The sequence below is a fragment of the Heptranchias perlo genome, chromosome 34, assembly GCF_035084215.1.
Source record: "Heptranchias perlo isolate sHepPer1 chromosome 34, sHepPer1.hap1, whole genome shotgun sequence".
In the NCBI taxonomy this organism is placed as follows: domain Eukaryota; kingdom Metazoa; phylum Chordata; class Chondrichthyes; order Hexanchiformes; family Hexanchidae; genus Heptranchias; species Heptranchias perlo.
Window position 1 is genome coordinate 11,543,782 of NC_090358.1, and position 20,020 is coordinate 11,563,801.

At 40.5% G+C, this 20,020-nt stretch overlaps 2 protein-coding genes across 3 annotated transcripts; one reads left to right on the forward strand and one right to left on the reverse strand.

Annotated features, from left to right (window-relative positions):
• Window positions 1-21: 21 nt before the first annotated feature.
• LOC137301788 (ras-like protein family member 12) lies at window positions 22-10,804 on the reverse strand. Of its 2 annotated transcripts, none has more exons than XM_067971420.1 (6): window positions 10,696-10,804; window positions 9,372-9,810; window positions 8,908-8,964; window positions 7,687-7,760; window positions 5,367-5,557; window positions 22-1,614 (listed from the first exon to the last, which is right to left on the reverse strand). In XM_067971420.1, exons 2-6 carry the CDS (start codon window positions 9,508-9,510, stop codon window positions 1,224-1,226), a joined length of 852 nt encoding a protein of 283 aa, XP_067827521.1. In that variant the 5' UTR covers window positions 9,511-9,810; window positions 10,696-10,804; the 3' UTR covers window positions 22-1,223. The 2 variants fall into 2 exon arrangements, with proteins under 2 accessions (XP_067827521.1, XP_067827522.1); XM_067971421.1 differs by lacking the exon at window positions 10,696-10,804 and adding an exon at window positions 9,995-10,217.
• A 6,486-nt stretch (window positions 10,805-17,290) lies between these two features.
• Window positions 17,291-19,713, forward strand: LOC137301608 (kelch repeat and BTB domain-containing protein 13-like). The gene is given in 1 exon segment (XM_067971157.1): window positions 17,291-19,713. A coding segment is annotated over 1 exon segment (1,368 nt). The 5' UTR covers window positions 17,291-17,489; the 3' UTR covers window positions 18,858-19,713.
• Window positions 19,714-20,020: the final 307 nt, after the last annotated feature.

Below are 20,020 nucleotides of genomic sequence, written 5' to 3' on the forward strand. Positions count from 1 at the left end.
TGTAACAATACTGGGAACTGGTTAATGGTGATTACATTACAATATGTATTTATTGGTTAATTTTTGAGCTTGTCTGGTAATAGGTATCAGGAACACTTTACTTATTTGGACCCTCAAAGTCAACATTAATTACTCGCAGCCTAATAAAGTACGGCCAGATGCTGAGTAAAGCTGTCTAACCCCAAATTTAGTACAGTACATCCCAATGCACCAGTCTGAACATTTCTAGTCTTCACACTGGCCATCCTCATGACCTCGGAGTGAGATTGTTAATTTAGTAATAATTCATGTCAAATTATGGGCTGTGTTGTTTTGTAAACTCATACCCAATGTGAAACTGGGCTGTGATTGTCCAAATTCACTTTGTTTGGCAGCACACATAGGTGCCAGCAAGGAAAAGAAAGAAAGGGAGATGGTCATCTCCTCAACCTGAGCTGGATTCAAACCTGTAAAGAAGAAAGGACAGTGTCCTTAATTGCAGACTTCCCATTGTTGATGACGAATACTTAATTCTATTATCTGCAACAAACATAAAAGTACATCTTAAAACCAGACAGATAAAAGATTACAGATATCATTACATGTGTAAGTTTATTGAGCTTCTGTGAATTCCTCTTCGTTATCAAAGAAGTAAAATCTAATGTACTTTTGTGAACACTTCTTAATTGGATAATTGAAACATAAACACCATTTTCAATGCTGGTTCTATCTTGGTTCTTGAAAACTTGTTCTAGATTCCTTTTTACCAGAGTGCCACCTTTACCGCTGAAATGTGCTGGAAAGGTGTGTTTGACTTCCCATTAGTCCCATTGTCATCTTAAGGCTATTGAGGAACATGATGAATGTGGTTCTTCAGGTTACTGGTCGGATACATCACCTTTTCCTTCCTTGGCTGAATTCCCGCAGCAGATACTGCGACAAATGTTCTTCCCTCCAATAATTTTTCCCAAAAGAAGGCTTCAGCTGGCAATTGACAAAGGTAGATACAGGTGGCCATTTGCAGTGCCTGTTGGTCCATTTACTCAATCCACAATCCACACAGTCTTACCAAAGATCACACCAATACCAGATGAAGTTCTTGGTGTTCAGTTAATTTGGTTGATATCATTAAATTTTGTGACAGTTTTAGTTCCATAGTCACTAAAGATAGAACAGAATTTTTGACCTACGTGGATAAGAGAAGGTTACATTGAGCTTTGGTATTCAGAGTGGTGATTAATATTTTAAAATATTTTAAATCCTTTAAGTAAGGTTAGCGTGGGAGTTCTGCGCTTGGTTTGAGCTCTTGCTGACTTCACAGTAACAAGTTTAGCTGAAGTGATGGTAGGAATTTCCTTGTAGGGTGCAGTAGACAGTCCTTGTGTGCCAAATACAGGTGAGTGATGTTTAAGGGCCTGGGCAAAGGCAGGAGGATGGGCAATACTCAACACGGGCTTCTCCTCAGAAATAAAGAGAGGTCTGACAGGAAGGTGACGCTCAGTCTCTCGTCTCACCTCACGAATCAATTCGTGGAACACATGCTGCACAGACTCAAAGTCCAAACAGGCAGATACTTCATAAAATGAGCAATTATATTTGGATGTCAGTGACAGTCCATCAGACTTGCTTACCTGTCTAAAAACAAAAAATTGATTTTTTTTTTTCAAAACATGGTAATAGTAATAGTTAATAAAACGCAAATATCTAAAACACTTTCAGACATTATGGATCTTAAAATGTAGATTATTTGAAATAAATTTATATTGTTTAGAACGCTACCATGCTTTGATAATTTCTAATATAGATGTTTAAGATAAAATCACAGTCCACCATTTTGTTTTGATGTGTGCAGAAAATAACATAACCAAAGGCTAGCCTCATAACAGACAAACAGTGAGTATTTTGAATTCATAGATATGTTTTCTGCTGAATGGGAACAGCAGCGCTATCCATTATTGTTACATAAATAAAGAATATCCCTAAGTCCCCAATTCAAATCCCTTTTAAAGAGTGAATCTCCCATCGGAGCTGTGTCAAAAAGCAAAATTTGAAAGAATCGTGATCAGGGCAATGCAGTGGTCCAATGCACTGATCTATAAAGTGGTGGGACATAGGTGTGCACCTGCAGTATCCCAGATCATCAGTTTCCATTCATAACTGTGCCACTGTAGGGAAGTAGGCTATGCACTTCCATCTAGGGGCGGGGATGAGGCATCTTGAGGTAGGTAGTTGGTTACAGTGGCACCAAAGGCTGGGAAACTGATCACCTACCATCCCTTTTGGCAAGGAATGGTGTGTGGTGCAAGAAGATCAACAGAAAGAAGGGGGTGAAAAATAAATACATCAGGACGGGAGTCTCAACATTGTTTTTGTTTCTCTTTGTCAATATTTATTGACTTTCTGAATATTTTATTTAAATTATGAGTATTGGTGACATCTCATAATGGTAGAATAAGGTTGGCAATGTTATACAAGAGATGAACTGACTGTTTCACAGGGCAAGATCCTAATTCATCTTTCACATTTTCCTTTGCAACACTGATCCAGCTCTGAGGAATGGCAGAGCCCTGGTGGTGACCATATTGTTTCTTGTGACAGATCTTACCGATATCGCATAAAGAGCAAGTTAAAGTGGCAGAGACAGATCACAAAGATAAATATGAATGAGGGAGTCCATTTGGCCCGTCTAGCTCATTCTTCACCAGCTTTTACCACATATGCAGAACCAAAAGTCAGTAAGTGATTCTGTTATCCCACCAGACTCCAAGGGCCCGATATTAGGAAGGAGGCGGGTTACCAGCGGAGGGTCGACTGGGCGTGTGGGTAACCCGCCCAGTAAAATCGGTGGGTTCCCCACGCGATCGTAAGTAAATTGAAGCCACTTACCTTGGCTTCCGGGTTTCACGCTGGAAAGCTGCGCAGCGGGTGGACTGCGCACCCGCATCATAGGCTGTCAGCTGGAGGAGCCCTATTTAAAGGGGCAGTCCTCCACCGACTGATGCTACAGAAAGGAGCCAGAATTACAGCATGGTGCAGCCCAGGGGGAAGGCTGCTCCCAGGTCCTACTAGATGGGGTGAGGAGGAGGGGGAGGACAGAGATCTTCTCCCCGGCGGACGGGAGGAAGTGGCCTGCCTCTGCCACCATGAAGGCCTGGCTCGAGGTGGCAGAGGAGGTCACCAGCACCACCAACATATCGCGCACCTGCATACAGTGCAGGAGGCGCTTCAATGACCTAAGTAGGTCACCCGAAGTGAGTACACTTACTCATTCCCCTGCACTCGGTCTGCCACATCACCACCCCCACTCCACATTCCCTTCTGCACTGCCAACACTACTCTGTCACCTCACTCCTCACACCCACTCAAAGCTCATCCTCATCTTACCTGCACTTACTCACCTCGCCAGTACTCATCCCACCACTACCATTCAACCCAATCCTCATACAATCTCATGGCTCTATCTCATACTCACCCTCTGATGCATCTCTTTCACGGTCAGCCTCACCCAACCTGCCACTACCTGTGCTGCAGCCACAGGGCATGCATCATATATGTGCAGTAGGAAGCGTAAGGCAAACGTGTCATGAGCATGAAGGGGATGCACAAGGGTGTTTGAGAGTTTGTCATGGTTTTTACTTATATTTGATTTCTGATCAACTCACATTACATATTATATTGTCACCACTACTGCCACGTCTTGGCCATTCTTGACCGGCTTATGCAATAATGCCCTTTCATGAGGTTCTCCGTGAACACCCTTGATACCACCCATTGGGTCACCCTACAGTGGGTGTATGTGTAGTTGCACGACTACTTTGTGCAGGTGCCTGTTGCGCAGCACTGTGTTGTGTAGCTCCACGTGGTGGAGGTGGACGGCATGCCTGGGGAGGCTGGTGATGTTGCTCGTCCTCCAATGGAGTGATGAATGCAGCAATGGAATCCCCCCCCTCTAACCATCCTGACGGTGTGAGTGTGTTTGGACAGCAGAGTTTAGGGTATGATTTAATAATTTGGGGTGTGGAGACAATGGTGTGGCAGGCAAAACTTTGTCTGAGGTGACAGAGTGCCCTGCTGCAATGAATGAGGGTTTACCCCGCACCTGTTAAATGGACCTTAGCAGCTGCCACTGGCTGCTGGCTGCAACGCGTCTGTTTAAAAGGGAGTGTTTCCCCCAGCATGGGAAACACGCTCTGGGTAGTCCAAAATCCGAATCCTCCTAAAATCTCCAACTAATAAGGTCTGTAAACGACCTCAAGTACCCAGATAATGATCTTAAGTGGGATCCCGCCGGCTTTGATTGCCGGTGGGAATCTCGCATGCGGGGGCTGCGCGCGCACCGATTTGCGACATTGGGGAACCCGGAAGTGGGCGTGTTGGAGCCGGGCTGCGGACCCTCTCCGGGGATCTCCAATTTTAGGAGCCCCCCCCGCCACAAATGCACCCGCTCGGCCACCCGAAAATTGACTCCCAAAGGAGCAAATCATTTTCAAAAATGTTACATGTTCAAGTGGCGATTTAGATCTGACAGTTAGTTTGCTGAGGTGGAATGTCCAATTCAGTGATCTGTTCCACATAGTGACGTCACTTGAGATATCAAAATGGAATGCAAGTATTTCAAAAGACCTGAATTCATCTGGATTTCATAAAAAGGAAAATGGGTGGAAAATGTAGCTGATGCCTTTGTTATTGTGAACATATCATTTTACATATGTACACTTGTATGCAGCTCTGAGGAGAGAAGAGTTCCAAAGACGTCATGACCATAAATAGCTCAAACTCTGCATCTTCACTTTTTTTTTGTTTTTCTTATTTTTCCCTCGCTCTCCTGGAAGCATTGTGTTTTGTTCAAATTAATTTTCCGGGAACTTTACTGTTTTTATTTTTTATATCAAACTCATGTGAAAAATTGAGGGGGGTGGGTGAAATATACTTTCTGGGTGAAAATTGGGGGAAAGTGCAACATTACAAAAAAACTCAGTAAAAAGTTTTGTGTGTCTGTTGACTTAAGTCTCCTTTCCTGGTTACATAGTTTTCTAATTTATTTAGATTATACAAATTTTTCGATCATGCACTGGAAAATAGATTAGAGAAAATACTACAGTCCACACCAGCTGGTACTACACAGCAGAAAGAAATGTGCAGATCCAAGTCTCATGAGACTCACAAAGAAATCGCAACAGTACAGAATTCATAGCTGGCAAGTCACTCCATTTGTGGGTTGAAACCAGTTAAAACTCATTAAGAATAATTTTGGTATCAGGAAATTTATGAGTGAAAATCTCAAAGTGAAGAACTTATTTATAGACTGAGTGGCAATGAAATAAACAAGCCCTTTAAATTCTGCCACTCCTGAGTCACTCATTTCTATTTTGAATTATATTTCTTACCTGTATCTCTCCATGTCCAGTTTATTCCCCAGCAAAATAATTGGATAGTCATATGGTTGTCCTTTGGCATGACTAGAAATTACATTTAGATAATGCAGGCACCCTTCAAAGCTCTTCCTATTATCAATGCTGTAGACGACAATAAATGCATTTGCCCAGTTCAGGTAACGTTCAGAGTTGATTGGTTTGTCCTAGTTTTCAAAATATAAATGATTGTTCAGTGTTATGCAGTGTCATAGCAGGTGCATTATTAATTTAGAGAGGTATCTGAAAACTACTTGCAAGAACAAACACACACATATCTAAGCAAAGCATAAACATAAGCACAGATACACTAAAACTCATCTTCGTATATATTCATGCATGCAGTACAATACAATATAGCAATTAACAATTATCCAATACAAATTAGATACTGTAGCTTTATTCTAATATTTGAAGAAAAAATACTTGTTTTAATCATTTGTTTCTAAAATAAATGGAGATAATGTTCAGTGGACTACAAACCTTTTGGCTAGTCACTTGTGTTGGTACAAGGTTAAAAAAAAACAGATTTTATGTAATTGCAACTTACAGATTTTGCTGGGCAGTCTGCTCTGAAGCTATGCTTATGCAGCTGTTGATGCATATCTCATTTACAATGAGATTAAATGGGATAGAGGAGCAAAAAAAATAAATCACTAAAAGTAGCTACATAAGTTGATAAGGCCGTAAAGACTCTTCTCCAGGGCACTCAATGACAGATTAATGGATTAGACTACACGCACTTTCTCATTAAAAGTATTTGTTTCGTTTCTTATCTCTCTCTCTTCATGGTCTCCTCTGTGCTTGTGGCAGTTTTTTTTTCATTTCTATTCTTCATTTTTTCTCTTGAGTTCAATTTGTGAAAACTACAACTTGTATTGTTTCTGCACAGACAATTGCGCTGTGTTTAAAGACGAAAATACAAACATTCTCCTGCGCAGCAACTAACAATACAGAGGTAAGGATTCCTGAAATTGCTATGTGTAAGTATATTTGTGGAGATTTCCTCTGCTAGTTATTTTTGACAAAACCATGTTCTAAAGGAATACCATTTTACTGAAATTAAAAGTCTAAAATATCTTCACAAATGCACTCCCAATGTCTTAAAACGTGTTTTGATTTTATAAACTACATCAGTGCCCAGAGTTAATTACATACATGGAGTCAAAGTTATTGTATTCGCTGACAATTAATTGAAAGTGAGAAAATTTAAAAATGTGTCTCTCCCCATCACAGTGCATTTGAATTTCGTTCTAAAAACTAAAGCAGGCTTTTGAAGCAGAGGTAAAAAAAATATTATGGCAAAAAACGGTCAGCAAACAAGGCAGGAAAACCTAAAACATGTAAGATAATTAAAAATGCAGATGCAGTAAACAACTGGAAGTTCCTGTGGAAAGTTGAAAATGGGTGTTATTCCTAGAGTATGCAGTACAGAAGTTAAGTCTCAACAAAGACTTCACCAGGGACATTTGCATTACCACAGTAAATTATCAGTTTATAAGAAATTTGTAGTGTAATAGGCATTAGTGTTATATCCATAGATTATCTATGACTGCAGATTATAACAAAGCCCTCTAATTTTACTGGACAAATGTCCATTTCATATTTATCCATTATGATCTTTGTTAAATGACACCCTAATTGACATAGTTTATTGTTTAATTGTTTTGATAAAGAAAAAGCTAACCAGAAGCAATGTAGTTTCTGTAACTTGTGATGGCAGATGAAGAATGTATACAAAATGCAATCTTTCATCTGTCATATAAAATACCAAAAAAATACCTTATCCTACTTCCAGAAAATACAGACTGCACTTAGAAAATTGTCACTACATTATCTTGTTACTTTAAAACTCTATTAAATGTTGATCTTAAATGTGTCTTGTGTCATTTATTTGGTCTTCAATTGAAAGGGCATAAGTGTAACCTTGTAGCCAAGTTAACTAGCTTTAAATTAAATAGCCCAGCAACAATGAGGTATTTGAAAAGTTCAACAACTCAATCTCTTAACTGTCCATTTAATCACTTTTTTTGGTTCCATGGATGCTCAGATGTGAAAAGTTTGGTTATATGAATCTGCATAAAACAATGATGTGGAGATGCCGGTGATGGACTGGGGTTGACAATTGTAAACAATTTTACAACACCAAGTTATAGTCCAGCAATTTTATTTTAAATTCACAAGCTTTCGGAGGCTTCCTCCTTCCTCAGGTAAATGTTCAGGTAAATGGGTGTTTTAGTATTGCAGCTACAATGTCCTGCATATTCCCTTCTTCCACTGCAAAAGCCTTTATTACCTGATCGGCTGTATCCATTATTTTTAAGAGGACTGGCTGGTTATCCACGATTTCTTCAGTAGTGTAGGTATCCTCTGGAACAGAATAATATTGTCAGCAGTGAACGGTTATTGGATCATCAATATCAATCGTAACACAATGAAAACAGAAGAGCAAATAATGTATCCATTTGCTCTTCGTTTTATCTTAGATTGCAAAAGCCTTTGTTGAGAAATGTTGACACAGTGACAATTTACCTCGGTGATAAGTGAGAAAGTATAGGGTTTCTGATAAACACAGAAGTCATTTCCTCTATTCCCACACACACTTGTCACTTTCTTTAAAAGAAATTCAATAATTAATACATGACTACATAGGATAGAGTTTCACATTGATACTCTTGAGTTGAATTACTTCAATAATTTTGTATCAGTGCTCTTAAAGGGTGAGATTAGACAGATTAATATTGTAATAGCCTCAAAAATAGTGTGGACATCAACTGTTCCTGGTATAGAGCAAGGATATGAGTTGATGTTTTGGAAAATTACGGGCAGGGACTATAAACTATTACAGAATATGTAATTATTTTCCTTCTACAAAAATAATATAACTACAGATAGATTAGCAGCTGTAACCAAACGGATTAGCTGTGGCATTTTTACCCACTAAAGATTCTGCCCTGAAGTGTTCGTGTTACAGAAACTTGATTACCGATAGTGCACATGAATTCTCACCACTTGTACTGGTGCGTTAGGTGAAGTCAACTTTTTTTTTAAAAAAAGCTTTTATTGTCGATTTAATTACTGATGCCTTTTTATAAATAAATCGTCTCAGGAAAAAAAAGCTTAGACGCAAAGCTCCAGACTCGGTGAGGAACTAACACAAGACAAACAAAAAATGCTTGGAATCATTGTCATTGCATGGGTAGAAAACTTGTCCAGAGACCGGGGTACGTTTAACAGTTGTTGACTGTCGCTTACTGAACTAATGGGGTCACTTGTTCCCAGACTTACGGCCCCCAACGGGAATATCTGTAGCTGTATTCAAGAAGCATTGGACAGACACAAGAAGAGAATTAACTCACAATGCAATGGAAATAACCGCACCGAGACCGGCTGTAGTGGGACTGACCTCAATAGCAGCAAGTTGTAGCTTGCTAAAAAATTTCCTTAGGTTAGATTTTCATATGAACAGACGGAAAAACATTCTTAGAAATGTGTAAGAAAATTGTACGGCACTTACCTAGGTAAGGATCATACTCGCTTATGAATCTTTTCGTGAGAAACTTCACAGTCAGAGCTAGAGAATCAAAACATTAGTGTTTAGTCTCACTAAAACTTTGAAAAGCATCAACTATAACGTTAACCGGTATAGACTAACTAATCGATGACATAGGACAGCTCTTGGTAATACCACTAACTCCCTGTAATTCAAAGCATGGTCATTCATGCAATTCAACTGGGCATTCCTCTGGTCGCTGTCCATTTGCGAAAATTTCCTCTATTTGCTACTTAGCTAACGAACGACATTCTCCTGTTCCTATTCTCTAATTTCTAACGAAATCGTCACGTCTACGATTTCGCTAGAAATAGCGACCAGTGGAGATCCTCTGGATGGAATGGGAAATGTTCTGACACCAAGCAGTCCCAGTACCTGTGCAGAAGGTGGGGGACAGATGCGGACAGGAGGAACGGCGAGTCTCTTACCAGATTTGCCCGACCCAGCGCAGCCGAGGATAACGACGTTACATTCCGAGGTCGGTGCCTGCAGAGCCCTGTCCCGATCCGAGGCGGCGGACAAAGTAAGGACACCGCCGGATCTGACTTTCCCAAACATCGAAGACATTCTCCGCTTGGCTAAAACATCGCAACTTCCACCTGCCGATTGGATTTGAAAAGGGAGGAAGCCGCACTGTATCCCCAGCTTCAAGGACCAAAAGCTTCAAAGACACACACACCACACACACACACACAAAAAAAAACACGGTCTCCAACTCGGAGAGGCTGTTGGACGGAGCGACGCCCCCCTCGGTCGATTTGCGGGAGCCAGACTCCCGGGTGAAGTGTTGAAAGGATTCCTGAGGATGTTTGAATCGCAGCCACATTCCTTGTAAGGAAGTCGACGCTTTCTCCTTTACGTGCACATCTGCACAACAAACAGAAACAGTGTCTAATCAACAAATAGCTGTGGGGTTAGCAGATGGTCTATAAATGGGGCTTTAAACATCAAAGCGAGCCGCCCCCTGCTTTTAAATGCCTGAACATTAATTCAGGGGAGAAATCTACCGCTGATAACACATTCACACCAGGGAGATGTGGGACCGCCTCACCCTCTCAACTCTCAAATCCACAGTCCTTCTGAGCAATTTGCAGTGATTTTTGAAATGAGATGTTCTCCTCCAGATATCACAAACTGTGGAACAGAAACATTTTTATGCCACCGATTCAGTCGGACCCAGGAGCTTCCAAAAGCTACTTCCCAGGGGAAGCTATGAATGATTTTCGCCAGTCCTAAATCGAAATTTCCATTCGAGATTAAAGCACTCGGTCTAACGTCAAGCACTTCTATTTTCTGCCTTATTCTGTTTCTTTATTGAGAAGCTCGGGAATCATTGAAGATTGAAATTTTCTTGGTGAAATTCGGCTGTCTGTACTGAGAAGAGATCGACCTTAAACTGGAGGTGAACACTCTTTAACTACCCTTAAAGGGTAACATTATCTAAATTAAATCCCTTCACGAGGGGCCAATATTTTCTCAAGAACGCCTATTAACTATTGTAGCCTACATGCTGCTGTGTTGTGTAGAAATTAGAATAATACAGAACCCAAAGAGGCCATTCGGCCCCTCGAGCCTATGCTGGCTCTTTGAAAGAGTTCTACAAATATTCCCATTCCCCTGCTCTTTCGCCTACAAATTAAGCCTTTTTAATTACATATCCAATTCCCTTTTGAAAGTTACTATTGAATCTGCTTCCACCACCCTTTCAGGGAGTGCATTCCAGATCATAACAACTCGCTGCATTAAACCCACCTTTTCACTTCTCAGACCCAGGGTGAAAAGTAGCCGGTTATTTAAAATCTCTGGCTCCTGCTGCCAGGCTTCTACATTGAGTGAGTTCCTACCATGTGAATTAGGCTGAGAGAACATAAATTGGTGTCGAACTAATATTTTCAATCAATTGGACCATTACGATGGCTGTTGAAGGAAATGTGTTGCAAGGATTGGGGATTGAGACACATTGCGTGGGCTGCATCAGGAGCTTTAACCCTGAGAAAAATTAGATAACATTTCCGTTTCCTGGGTTACCACCTTGGTGAGTGCAGAAATTCACTAAAAACTAAGTGCTCTTCTTTAAATATGAGGAAAGATTGGATAGGCTGGGATTGTTTTCTTTGGAACAGAGGAGGCTAAGGGGAGATTTAATTGAGATGTATAAAATTATGAGGGGCCTAGATAGAATGGATAGGAAGGACATATTTCCCTTAGCAGAGAGGTCAATAACCAAAGGGCATAGATTTAAAGTAGTTGGTAGAAAGATTAGACGGGAGTTGAGGAGAAATTTTTTCACCCAGAGGGTGGTGGGGGTCTGGAACTCACTGCCTGAAAGGATGATAGAGGCAGAAACCCTCATTGCATTTAAAAAGTACTTGGATAAGCACTTGAAGTGCCGTAACCTACAAGGCTATGGACCAAGAGCAGGAAAGTGGGATTAGGCTGGATAACATTTTTTCGGCTGGCGAAGACATGATGGGCCAGATGGCCTCCTTCTGTGCCGTAAAATCTATGAATCTATGAATCAAAAATGTAGGTATTTGTTATGTTTGGGTTGGATGGGGGAATTGTGACTAATAGAACAATCCCAAAATCCTTATTGATCTAGAAAGCCATTCAGCCCATCTTAATTTATCCTTCCAGAAAAACACTGCACCTCCCCCATTACTACATTTAGTTGTTTCATAAATGTTTCCAGGGTTTTTGCCTCCACCACTCTGCCTGGAAGTCCATGACTGCATGAAGAAGAACCTTCTGATGTCAGTTCTAAGGTTACCTTTTACTAGTTCGAACCTGTGCCCCTTGTCCTACTCCCACAATTTAATTTCCAGGCAGAAAAGCCCAAACCTCTCCATTCTTTCCTCATAACTCAGATCCCTGACATTAGGGATCAGCCTCTCTGCACTGCCTCCAGCACTTGAGTATCTCCCTTGTATCTCAGTGACCAGAACACGGACACAGTATTCAAAGTGTGGCCTGTTCAGAGCACCATACAGTTTGGATCACAACTTCTTCTGACTTGTAGTCTACTTTTTTGGCTATGTGGTTCAAGGTTCTATTGGTTCTGTTAGTTGCTTCTATACATTGTTTGGACATGTTTAGTGTTGAGTCTACTAAGACACCGAGGTAAGAGACTTACAGCTTCTTCCTTAGTTATTTCAACACCATTCATGAAGTATGTACGTTGCCCATTTTTCCTTCCTAGGTGCAATACTTTACATTTTTCTGCATTAAATTTCATCTGCCATTGTTTGGCCCACTTATATATTTTGTTTATCTCATTATGTAATGTCTGGGCTGCCTCCTTTGAATTCACTGCCTCTCCGAGTTTGATACCATCTGCAAATTTGACCATTTTGCATGGAGTTTCATAATCCAAGTCATTGATCTAAATTAGAAACAGTGGTGGTTCCAGTACTGAGCCCTGGGGCACCTCAGTCAGTACTTCCTCCCTCGCTGACATTACCCCTCTAACCAGTACCTGTTGCTTTCTAACCATCAGCCAATTTCATATCCACACCCAAGATTTGAAATGAAACACCACAGCTTTGAACTTAATCGGTAATTTTTTGAGTAGAAATTTATCAAAGGCCATTTGGAAATCTAAGTACATAATGTCGTAGGGTTTCCTGCAGTTGACTTGGGTTGTCACTTCCTCAAAAAAATCAAGGAACTTGGTTAGGCAGGTCCTTCCCCATCTAAAGCTTGACTCTGGGATAAGTACTATTTAACCCTGAAGATTTGTTTCATGGCCTTTCAGTTTGTCTAGGTCTTCAATCTCATTTATATCAAAGTCTTGAATTTTGCCTTGGCAATCTTTTTGGGGAGGCCATGTCTTCCATTGTGAATACTTTGCGGAAGCAACCATTCAGAATATTTACTATCTTGTGCTCATCCTTAGTTTCAAGACTATTTGCATTTTTTAATGTTCTCACCTTTTCTTGTGCTATTGTAGGACTGAAAGAATTTTTTAGTGTTATGCTTTTCCTCTGTGGAGATGCTTTATTGCAGGCCTCTCTTTACCCCTCAGATCACCCTTCTAACCTCTGTTTCCATGTAATCCTGCATTGATCCCAGTGAGCTCCTTTTCCTTTCTCCCTGCACGATTTGTAGAGGTCATTCATTGAAAAGAATAGAAAATTGCTTTGTTATACTTTTTAACACTGTCTAGAGAAAATGATTTTTGGAGAACTTTGTTCAGGCTCGCACTACTTCACAGTATTTGGCCAGTAACATTCCACATACAGACAAAAAGCAAATACAATCACGTATTTGGCATTCTTGAATTCAGTCTCAGCACTTATTAGTTGGTGAAAATACTTGAAAAAAAATGCAAAGTATTTTTCTAAGCAAAGAGATGTACAGGAATTCTGCATTTCCACATGTCCCTAGTTGTGATGTTGTACTGAGTATTCACTTACAGAGTTTGTTAACCATTAGCTTGTTCAGTTGCTATTCATGTCAGGTAATGTCTCTTCCTTTGTGCACTCATGACCCAGGCTGGATAGTGTCACTGCATGTCCTGTAATGTTTCTATTTTTGAATTCCTGCCTTACATGCGGAAAGTGTAACTATAGCAATCAAATTTTTGCTCGTATTAGTTAAATTGATTAAACATCGTATTTTCCAGCACCAACTCAACAGCTACAGAATTCTTGCTGCAGCTCTTTTAAATCGATGGTTAGTTGCCTTGGCAATTTCTCAGTGCGTGAAGTAAGCTAAAAAGTTGAACCTTACAGGAATCAAATGTTTTACTGCAATCATCAAAATAACAGAGTAAACAGAATCAGCAGCTCAACTAGTTCTCCAAGCAGGACACATCACCATTTATTTCAGGAAAGCTGGGAGAGTCCTAGGATGCGTTTACATTGTAAGTTTCACCTTGTTGCAAAAACGATTCCAGCTTCACACAATGCTAAACTGGCAGCGTAAATCTCGAGCTGGGGCCCAGCCTGATTCTGGAGTGAAGCAGAGTGAGCTAGGCTTGCAAGCTTTGATTTGACTGCACTTGGAGAGGAAATCTGATGCCAAACTGCACAAAATGCTCAGGGGAGGGTCCTTTGGATTCCTTGGATGCTGTGTAAACTTACCTACTGTTACTTTATAGAGCAGAAATTCTCCCCTCCCTGCTCTCTAAATATTTACAATTGTAATTTTTGGGAGAGCTCTCTGCTTATTTATGTATCCAAGCACTGACACAGCTCTCTCCCAGACAGGACACTTAAAGTTCGAGTCAAGCAGGCGCCAAGCAATGTGAACAAGCATTCTGCCTGGTTGGAACCTGAGTTGCAGATACTAGTCTGACTGGTAGCTGTGGTGGTGATGCACCTTTACAGACATGCAGATCCCTGGTCCCAAACTGACATTTTTTTCTCACCAGATAACAATTAATCTCTAGCAAAACTAATCGAGTCTTATTACCATGGCAACTACAAGCTAAGAGCTAATGGTTGTAAATGTCATCACCCTTATCAATATGTTATAACCTAGTCTTTGCCACATGTCTCCTGTTGATCAACCTGATTATTGCTGGGCGAAATACGACTCTGGTATGATCAGAGAAACAACAGAAAACCAGCAACAATGATACACTGATAGGTGTCAGCTGTGGTTCAGTGGTAGTACTCTTGCCTCTGAGTCAGAAAGTTGTGGGTTCAAGTCCCACTCCAGAAACTTGAACACAAAATCTGGGCTGATACTCCAGTGCAGTACTGAGGAGGTGCTGTCAATTGGATGAGAAATTAAACTGAGGCCTTGTCTGCCCTCCCAGAGTGGATATAAAAGAATCCATGACACTATTTGAAGAAGAGAAGGGAAGTTCTCCCCAGTGTCCTGACCAACATTTAATCCCTCAACTAACATCACTAAAACAGCTTATCTGGTCATTGTCGCATTGTTGTTTGCGGGATCTTGCTATGTGAAAATTGGCTGCTGCGTTTCTTACATTACAACAGTGACTTCACTTTAAAAGTACTTCATTGGCTGTAAAGTGCTTTGGGACGTCCTGAGGTTGTGAAAGGCGCTATATAAATGCAAATCTTTCTTTTCTTTATAGGATTGTAAGTGTGTTCCTCTTAAATTCTGTTTATGGAGTATTACCAGAGGAGCCTTTACTTTATCATTGGTCTTCAGCAGCCAATTTACAACCTGTTTTATTTAGGCTCAGTGTATCTAGAAACAGATACTAAGGTGTAGAAGTTAGCCCGCAGCCTGTCTTGAGTTTTGTAGTCTAAATACAGGTTCCACAACATCTAACCAACAGTCTGTTCTGGGTTTAATCACTGTTGAGTCTGAGCTCTGTTTTTAACAGTTTTTTCCAGCTTTTTCAAATTTCACTGAGTTTACAGCAATGCATTGCCTATGGCCAAAGCTAATGATTATCAAGGTTGTCTTTCGATTGCTACTGGGCCATCTAATTAATGATGTCACCGAACCACTAAATCAAAGCACTTTTAGTTTTTCAGCTCAAAACTAGCTTTTCAGTCCATCTGAATTCATCAAGTGAAACCTTGTGTTACAATGCAATGACCCTGTGCACACAAGAAACATGCTCAATACAGCTTTCAGTTCCTGATATATTTAGCCTCATAATAGCTTCTTTCGGAATATTTTCCATACTGAGATCTCATTTAATTGGCCCCAACCTCTGAATACATATCTAAAATAACCAACTTGGCATCAGAGCCCAAATTAAAGCTACTTGAAACCCCTAATTCCACATCTAACTGCTTTACCAATATTACATACACAATGACAAACTATGAGATGTTTGTGGTCTGGTTTGTTATGTTTATTCTGAACTTTGAGCCGCTTTGCCTCCATGTGGTATGGAAAGTTCTATTTGTTACATGCATTATATTGCACAGTGACGCAGATTGTTTCAGGAAACCAAACGCAATGGGGAGGGGAGGTGCAGTGTGCATAATGCCTCCAGGCGCAAACATGTTTGAATTCTTAGCTTTTGCAGCTGCAATTGTGAATTTGGCTGCAATGTTACAAAACTGTTTTGAGAACATAAACAATTAGGAATGAAGAAGGCCGTCCAGTTCATGAAGCCTGCTCTGTCATTCAGGCCCAACTTTAGGATGCAAGATGACCATGTACTTTTTTTCTGACTGACCCAATATCCTTCCATTCCTTTTTTGAACCAGAACTTAATCCAATCCCTTTTCGAATGCTTCAACTCAGATCAAGTTTGCTGGACAAGGTAAGAGAATTTTGCCCGAAGAAGGTAGAAAAGTCAGGGATGAGAAAAGGCCATTTAGTACATTAGCTCTCTTTTCATGGCATCTAAATACCTTTCAAATAATCCAAATGTTTTTGCCTCTTGTTCTGCTTGGTGGATTATTCCAAACATTGAACACTTCTTGAGTAAAGAAGTTTTTCCTAATATTTTTTCTCAATTTACTTTTCACTAGCTTCCAATTTGGTTCTAATTTTCTGGCATGCTTTGAAGCAATAAGACTATTTAATGTTTAATACGCTTTGATGAGGTTCCTTCTTAATTATTTTCTTCCTAGGATTTTTAGCCCCAAATGTTCTGTCTAAAATATTCGTTGTGAATCTATGGCTGAATTTCAGACACCTTTATAAAGAGGTCCCATACTATCATCGAGACAAGCATGATGTGCCCTACTAATGTGAATATATGTAAGGAATCTTACAACACCAGGTTATAGTCCAACAGTTTTATTTGAAAATCACAAGCTTTCGGAGGCTTTCTCCTTCGTCAGGTGAAGTGTGGGATTCCATGAAGGTTACCGCATATATAGTCAGAGAACAATGCCTGGTGATTACAGATAATCTTTCCAACTGCCCGTTGTCAAGGCAATCAAAGTGTTCAGACAGAGAGACATTACATATAGGACCACCGAATATACAAACGGCCAGAACAAAAGACAGAGAGAGAGAGAGAGAAACATCCGAAAGGAAGAGAAAGAGAGAGAATGACCCGTTGTATTAAAAACAGATAACTTTTTTTGCTGGTGGGGTTACGTGTAGCGTGACATGAACCCAATATCCCGGTTGAGGCCGTCCTCATGGGTGCGGAACTTGGCTATCAATTTCTGCTCGAATTTCTACAATGGCCTATTTGGACACAACACTCAGCTGTTGACTATTTTTGCAGATCTTTAGGGTGATTTAAGCGGTAAAATTGAAATGTGTACACACTACAGAACTAAAGCAATTCAACTCCACTAACACAGGCTGGTAAAGTGCGGGAATGGCCTAAAGTTCAATCCACGATAATCTTATTTCTCCTAAAAATACCTGCTGCATTAGACATATGACAAGCAAGGTCAGCTATCTATAGCCCGAGATATTAATAACTTAATGGCAGAGGCTGTGGACACTGTTAACAGTTCAAAAGAGTTTGTAAACAAGCAACTTAAAACAGAAAAGTATGAAGGCAAGTGTTTAGTTTAATTGTTTATCAATCAAGAAGTGGCTCAGTGTTGCATTGGCCCTCAGTGCTACTTCAAACTACAATTCCAAGAATTTGAAGTGAGTGATCGATAATCTCAGGATCTGAACGAGGCAGCACTGATTGAATGATGCAGCCTCCAGCAGGTTATGTGCGTGTGAAAGTGGAGGATGAGCTTTTCACTGTTGAGAAGTGCATGCTGATTGAGAGCAGCGACTACTTCAGGGCTCTCTTTGGGTCTGGCATGCGGGAGTGCACTCAGGAGGAGATCCAACTGCAGGAGTTACCGGCCCGTGGCTTTGGTGTAATGCTGAAGGTTCTAAGAGGCGATCAGCCTAGTCTGAACAGCGAGGAAATCCTTGATGCCATTGAATGTACAGCGTTTCTACTAGTGAAGCCTCTGACAGAGCATCTTATTCATGTTGTCAGTTCAAATAACTGCACTCTAATGTTCCAGGCTGCAGCTACGTATGGGGTATTCGACTTGATTCATGCTTCAGCTCTGTTTATGAGGGATGTTTATGCCAATGTAAGGGAAGATTTGAGCTTTTTGCCTGAAGATCAGTTGGATTATATTGAATCCCTGTCTCCCAGTACATTTGTGGCCGTGGCCACTCACTCACCCTCAGTTGAACTTTTGGATGATATTTCTAGAACCATCTGCTATTTGGATGAAGAAGAGAACAAGTAGAGAACCTTGACCTCATTACCAGACAAAGCCAGCACTTCTCTGGCCGGCATTGCTGTGCTGGACAACAATATCTATATAGTTGGAGGGGTTGGTGGACTGAGGAAGCAGGTAGTAAAGCTTAGTTTTTGCTACGATACTGAAAGAAATAGCTGGAGCGAATTTTCAAGTCTTCAGCATCTTCGTTACAACCTAACACTGACAGGACAAGATGGTTGCCTCTTTGCCATGGGAGGAATGTACAAGAATACAATGCTTGCAACTGTGGAGAAGTACCATGTGGCATCCAACACATGGTCCTTCGCTGCACATCTGCCTAGACCTGGAGAGGGTATAGCGTGTACACGCGCAATGGGCAGGATCTTCATATGCCTTTGGTTACCAATGGACACCACGGACATCTACGAGTACAGGACCCACAAAGATGAGTGGCTGTTGGTAACCACACTAAAGCGCCAACAAAGTTATGGTCATTGCATGGTCGCACATATGGACAATCTGTATGTGATGAGAAACGGACCAGCAGATGATTTTTTGAGGTGCATGATTGATTGCTTTAATCTCACTAGGCAACAATGGACTGCTTTGTCTGGCCAGTATGTGAACAGCAAAGGTGCACTTTTCACAGCGGCCATCAAAGGCGATACAGTTTTTACAGTAAACAGAGCGTTAACCTTGGTTTATAATATACATGAAGATAAATGGAAGCCAGCAAAGGAAGAGGCTGGATTTCCTCGATGTGGTTCTATTCATACCTTCTTACTTAGGCTGCCAAAGAATAGACAGTCTGCTCTGCACCAAAACTAAGTTTGGGAAGATATTTGTAATGTCCCTCATGTGCCTTTTAATTCTAGAAACTGATACAAGGATAAGGTAGGCATGGGGAAAGGACATTCTGCAAATCTAACTCAACCAATTGTTTAGATTCATCTGTCGGACCTGCTCAAATTATTTTTATCTTTCACTTGTCCAGGCATTAAAGTGGTCGCACAATTATCCGAATGAGGAATCTGTCCATTTCCTTTTCTGAATGCTTCAATTAAATCATCATTCACAGGTTCAGAAGGTAATTCATTCCATAAGTCTTCTAAATGCCAAATTCACAGTTTCCTTAGTTTACAATCATGCCCCCGATTTTCTTCTCCTTGGGAATGTGAATCCTAGATGATTAACTCCTGAGAAAGCTAAGATAACGCATATCGATGCTAAACTAAACAAAAGATGATCAGAAAAATAGTTTCGTATGGGAGTCTTGCTTCTAGCATCTGTCCACCACTCTTCAAATGCTACACCAAAGTATTAAAAGAAAAAAAAAAGTCATTTTCATGATGCTTTCTTCTGACTTGGAGCTGGAAATTTAAGATTCACCTGCCAATTCTGTAAACTTCCTTCACCAACAACAATTAACCTCTAATTGACGTCAGGATTTAAAGCAATTAGTCTTTGTGCCCTTAAAGGGACAGGCCGATTAAACACTATTGCAGCTTAGCGGCAGAATAAAACATTGTGCATTACATGGTCTAATACTCTTGTTGCTTTAACAACAGCAACTTGCATTTATATAGCACCTTTAATGTAGTAAAATGTCCCAAGGCGCTTCACAGGAGCGTTATCAAATCGTCTGACTTGCAGTGAGCAATGCTACATAAGATCTGCTGGTTGCTCACTCACAAAACAATAATTGGTGCTTCTGCATATATCCATTGTTTACATCGAGTCGATCTTTATTAAACTAGTATCCAACCATAAATGTAAAATTCTCTTAATTCTCTTACTTCAGCAAGTTAGACTTCAGAACTAGAAAAACACAGCTGCTTGTAGTTTGTTCTGCATACTGTATTTTCGCACTGATTTCAACCGTTACCTATTACATGATGTTTGAACATCAGCCCACAACGGTCTACTGAGCTTCTAAACATCAGAGTTGTGGCTTCTGATCCTTCTAATCCATATAAGAATGACTGTCATTT

Bases quoted from the DNA above. Each gene is read 5' to 3' on its own strand.
- LOC137301788 (XM_067971420.1), bottom strand. From the start codon at position 9,510: ATGTCTTCGATGTTTGGGAAAGTCAGATCCGGCGGTGTCCTTACTTTG. The intron at 5,558-7,686 runs GTAATAAAGGCT...TTTGAAAACTAG, and splicing joins TAATGGATACAGCCGATCAG to GACAAACCAATCAACTCTGA. The intron at 1,615-5,366 runs GTAAGAAATATA...TTTTGTTTTTAG, and splicing joins CTGGACATGGAGAGATACAG to ACAGGTAAGCAAGTCTGATG.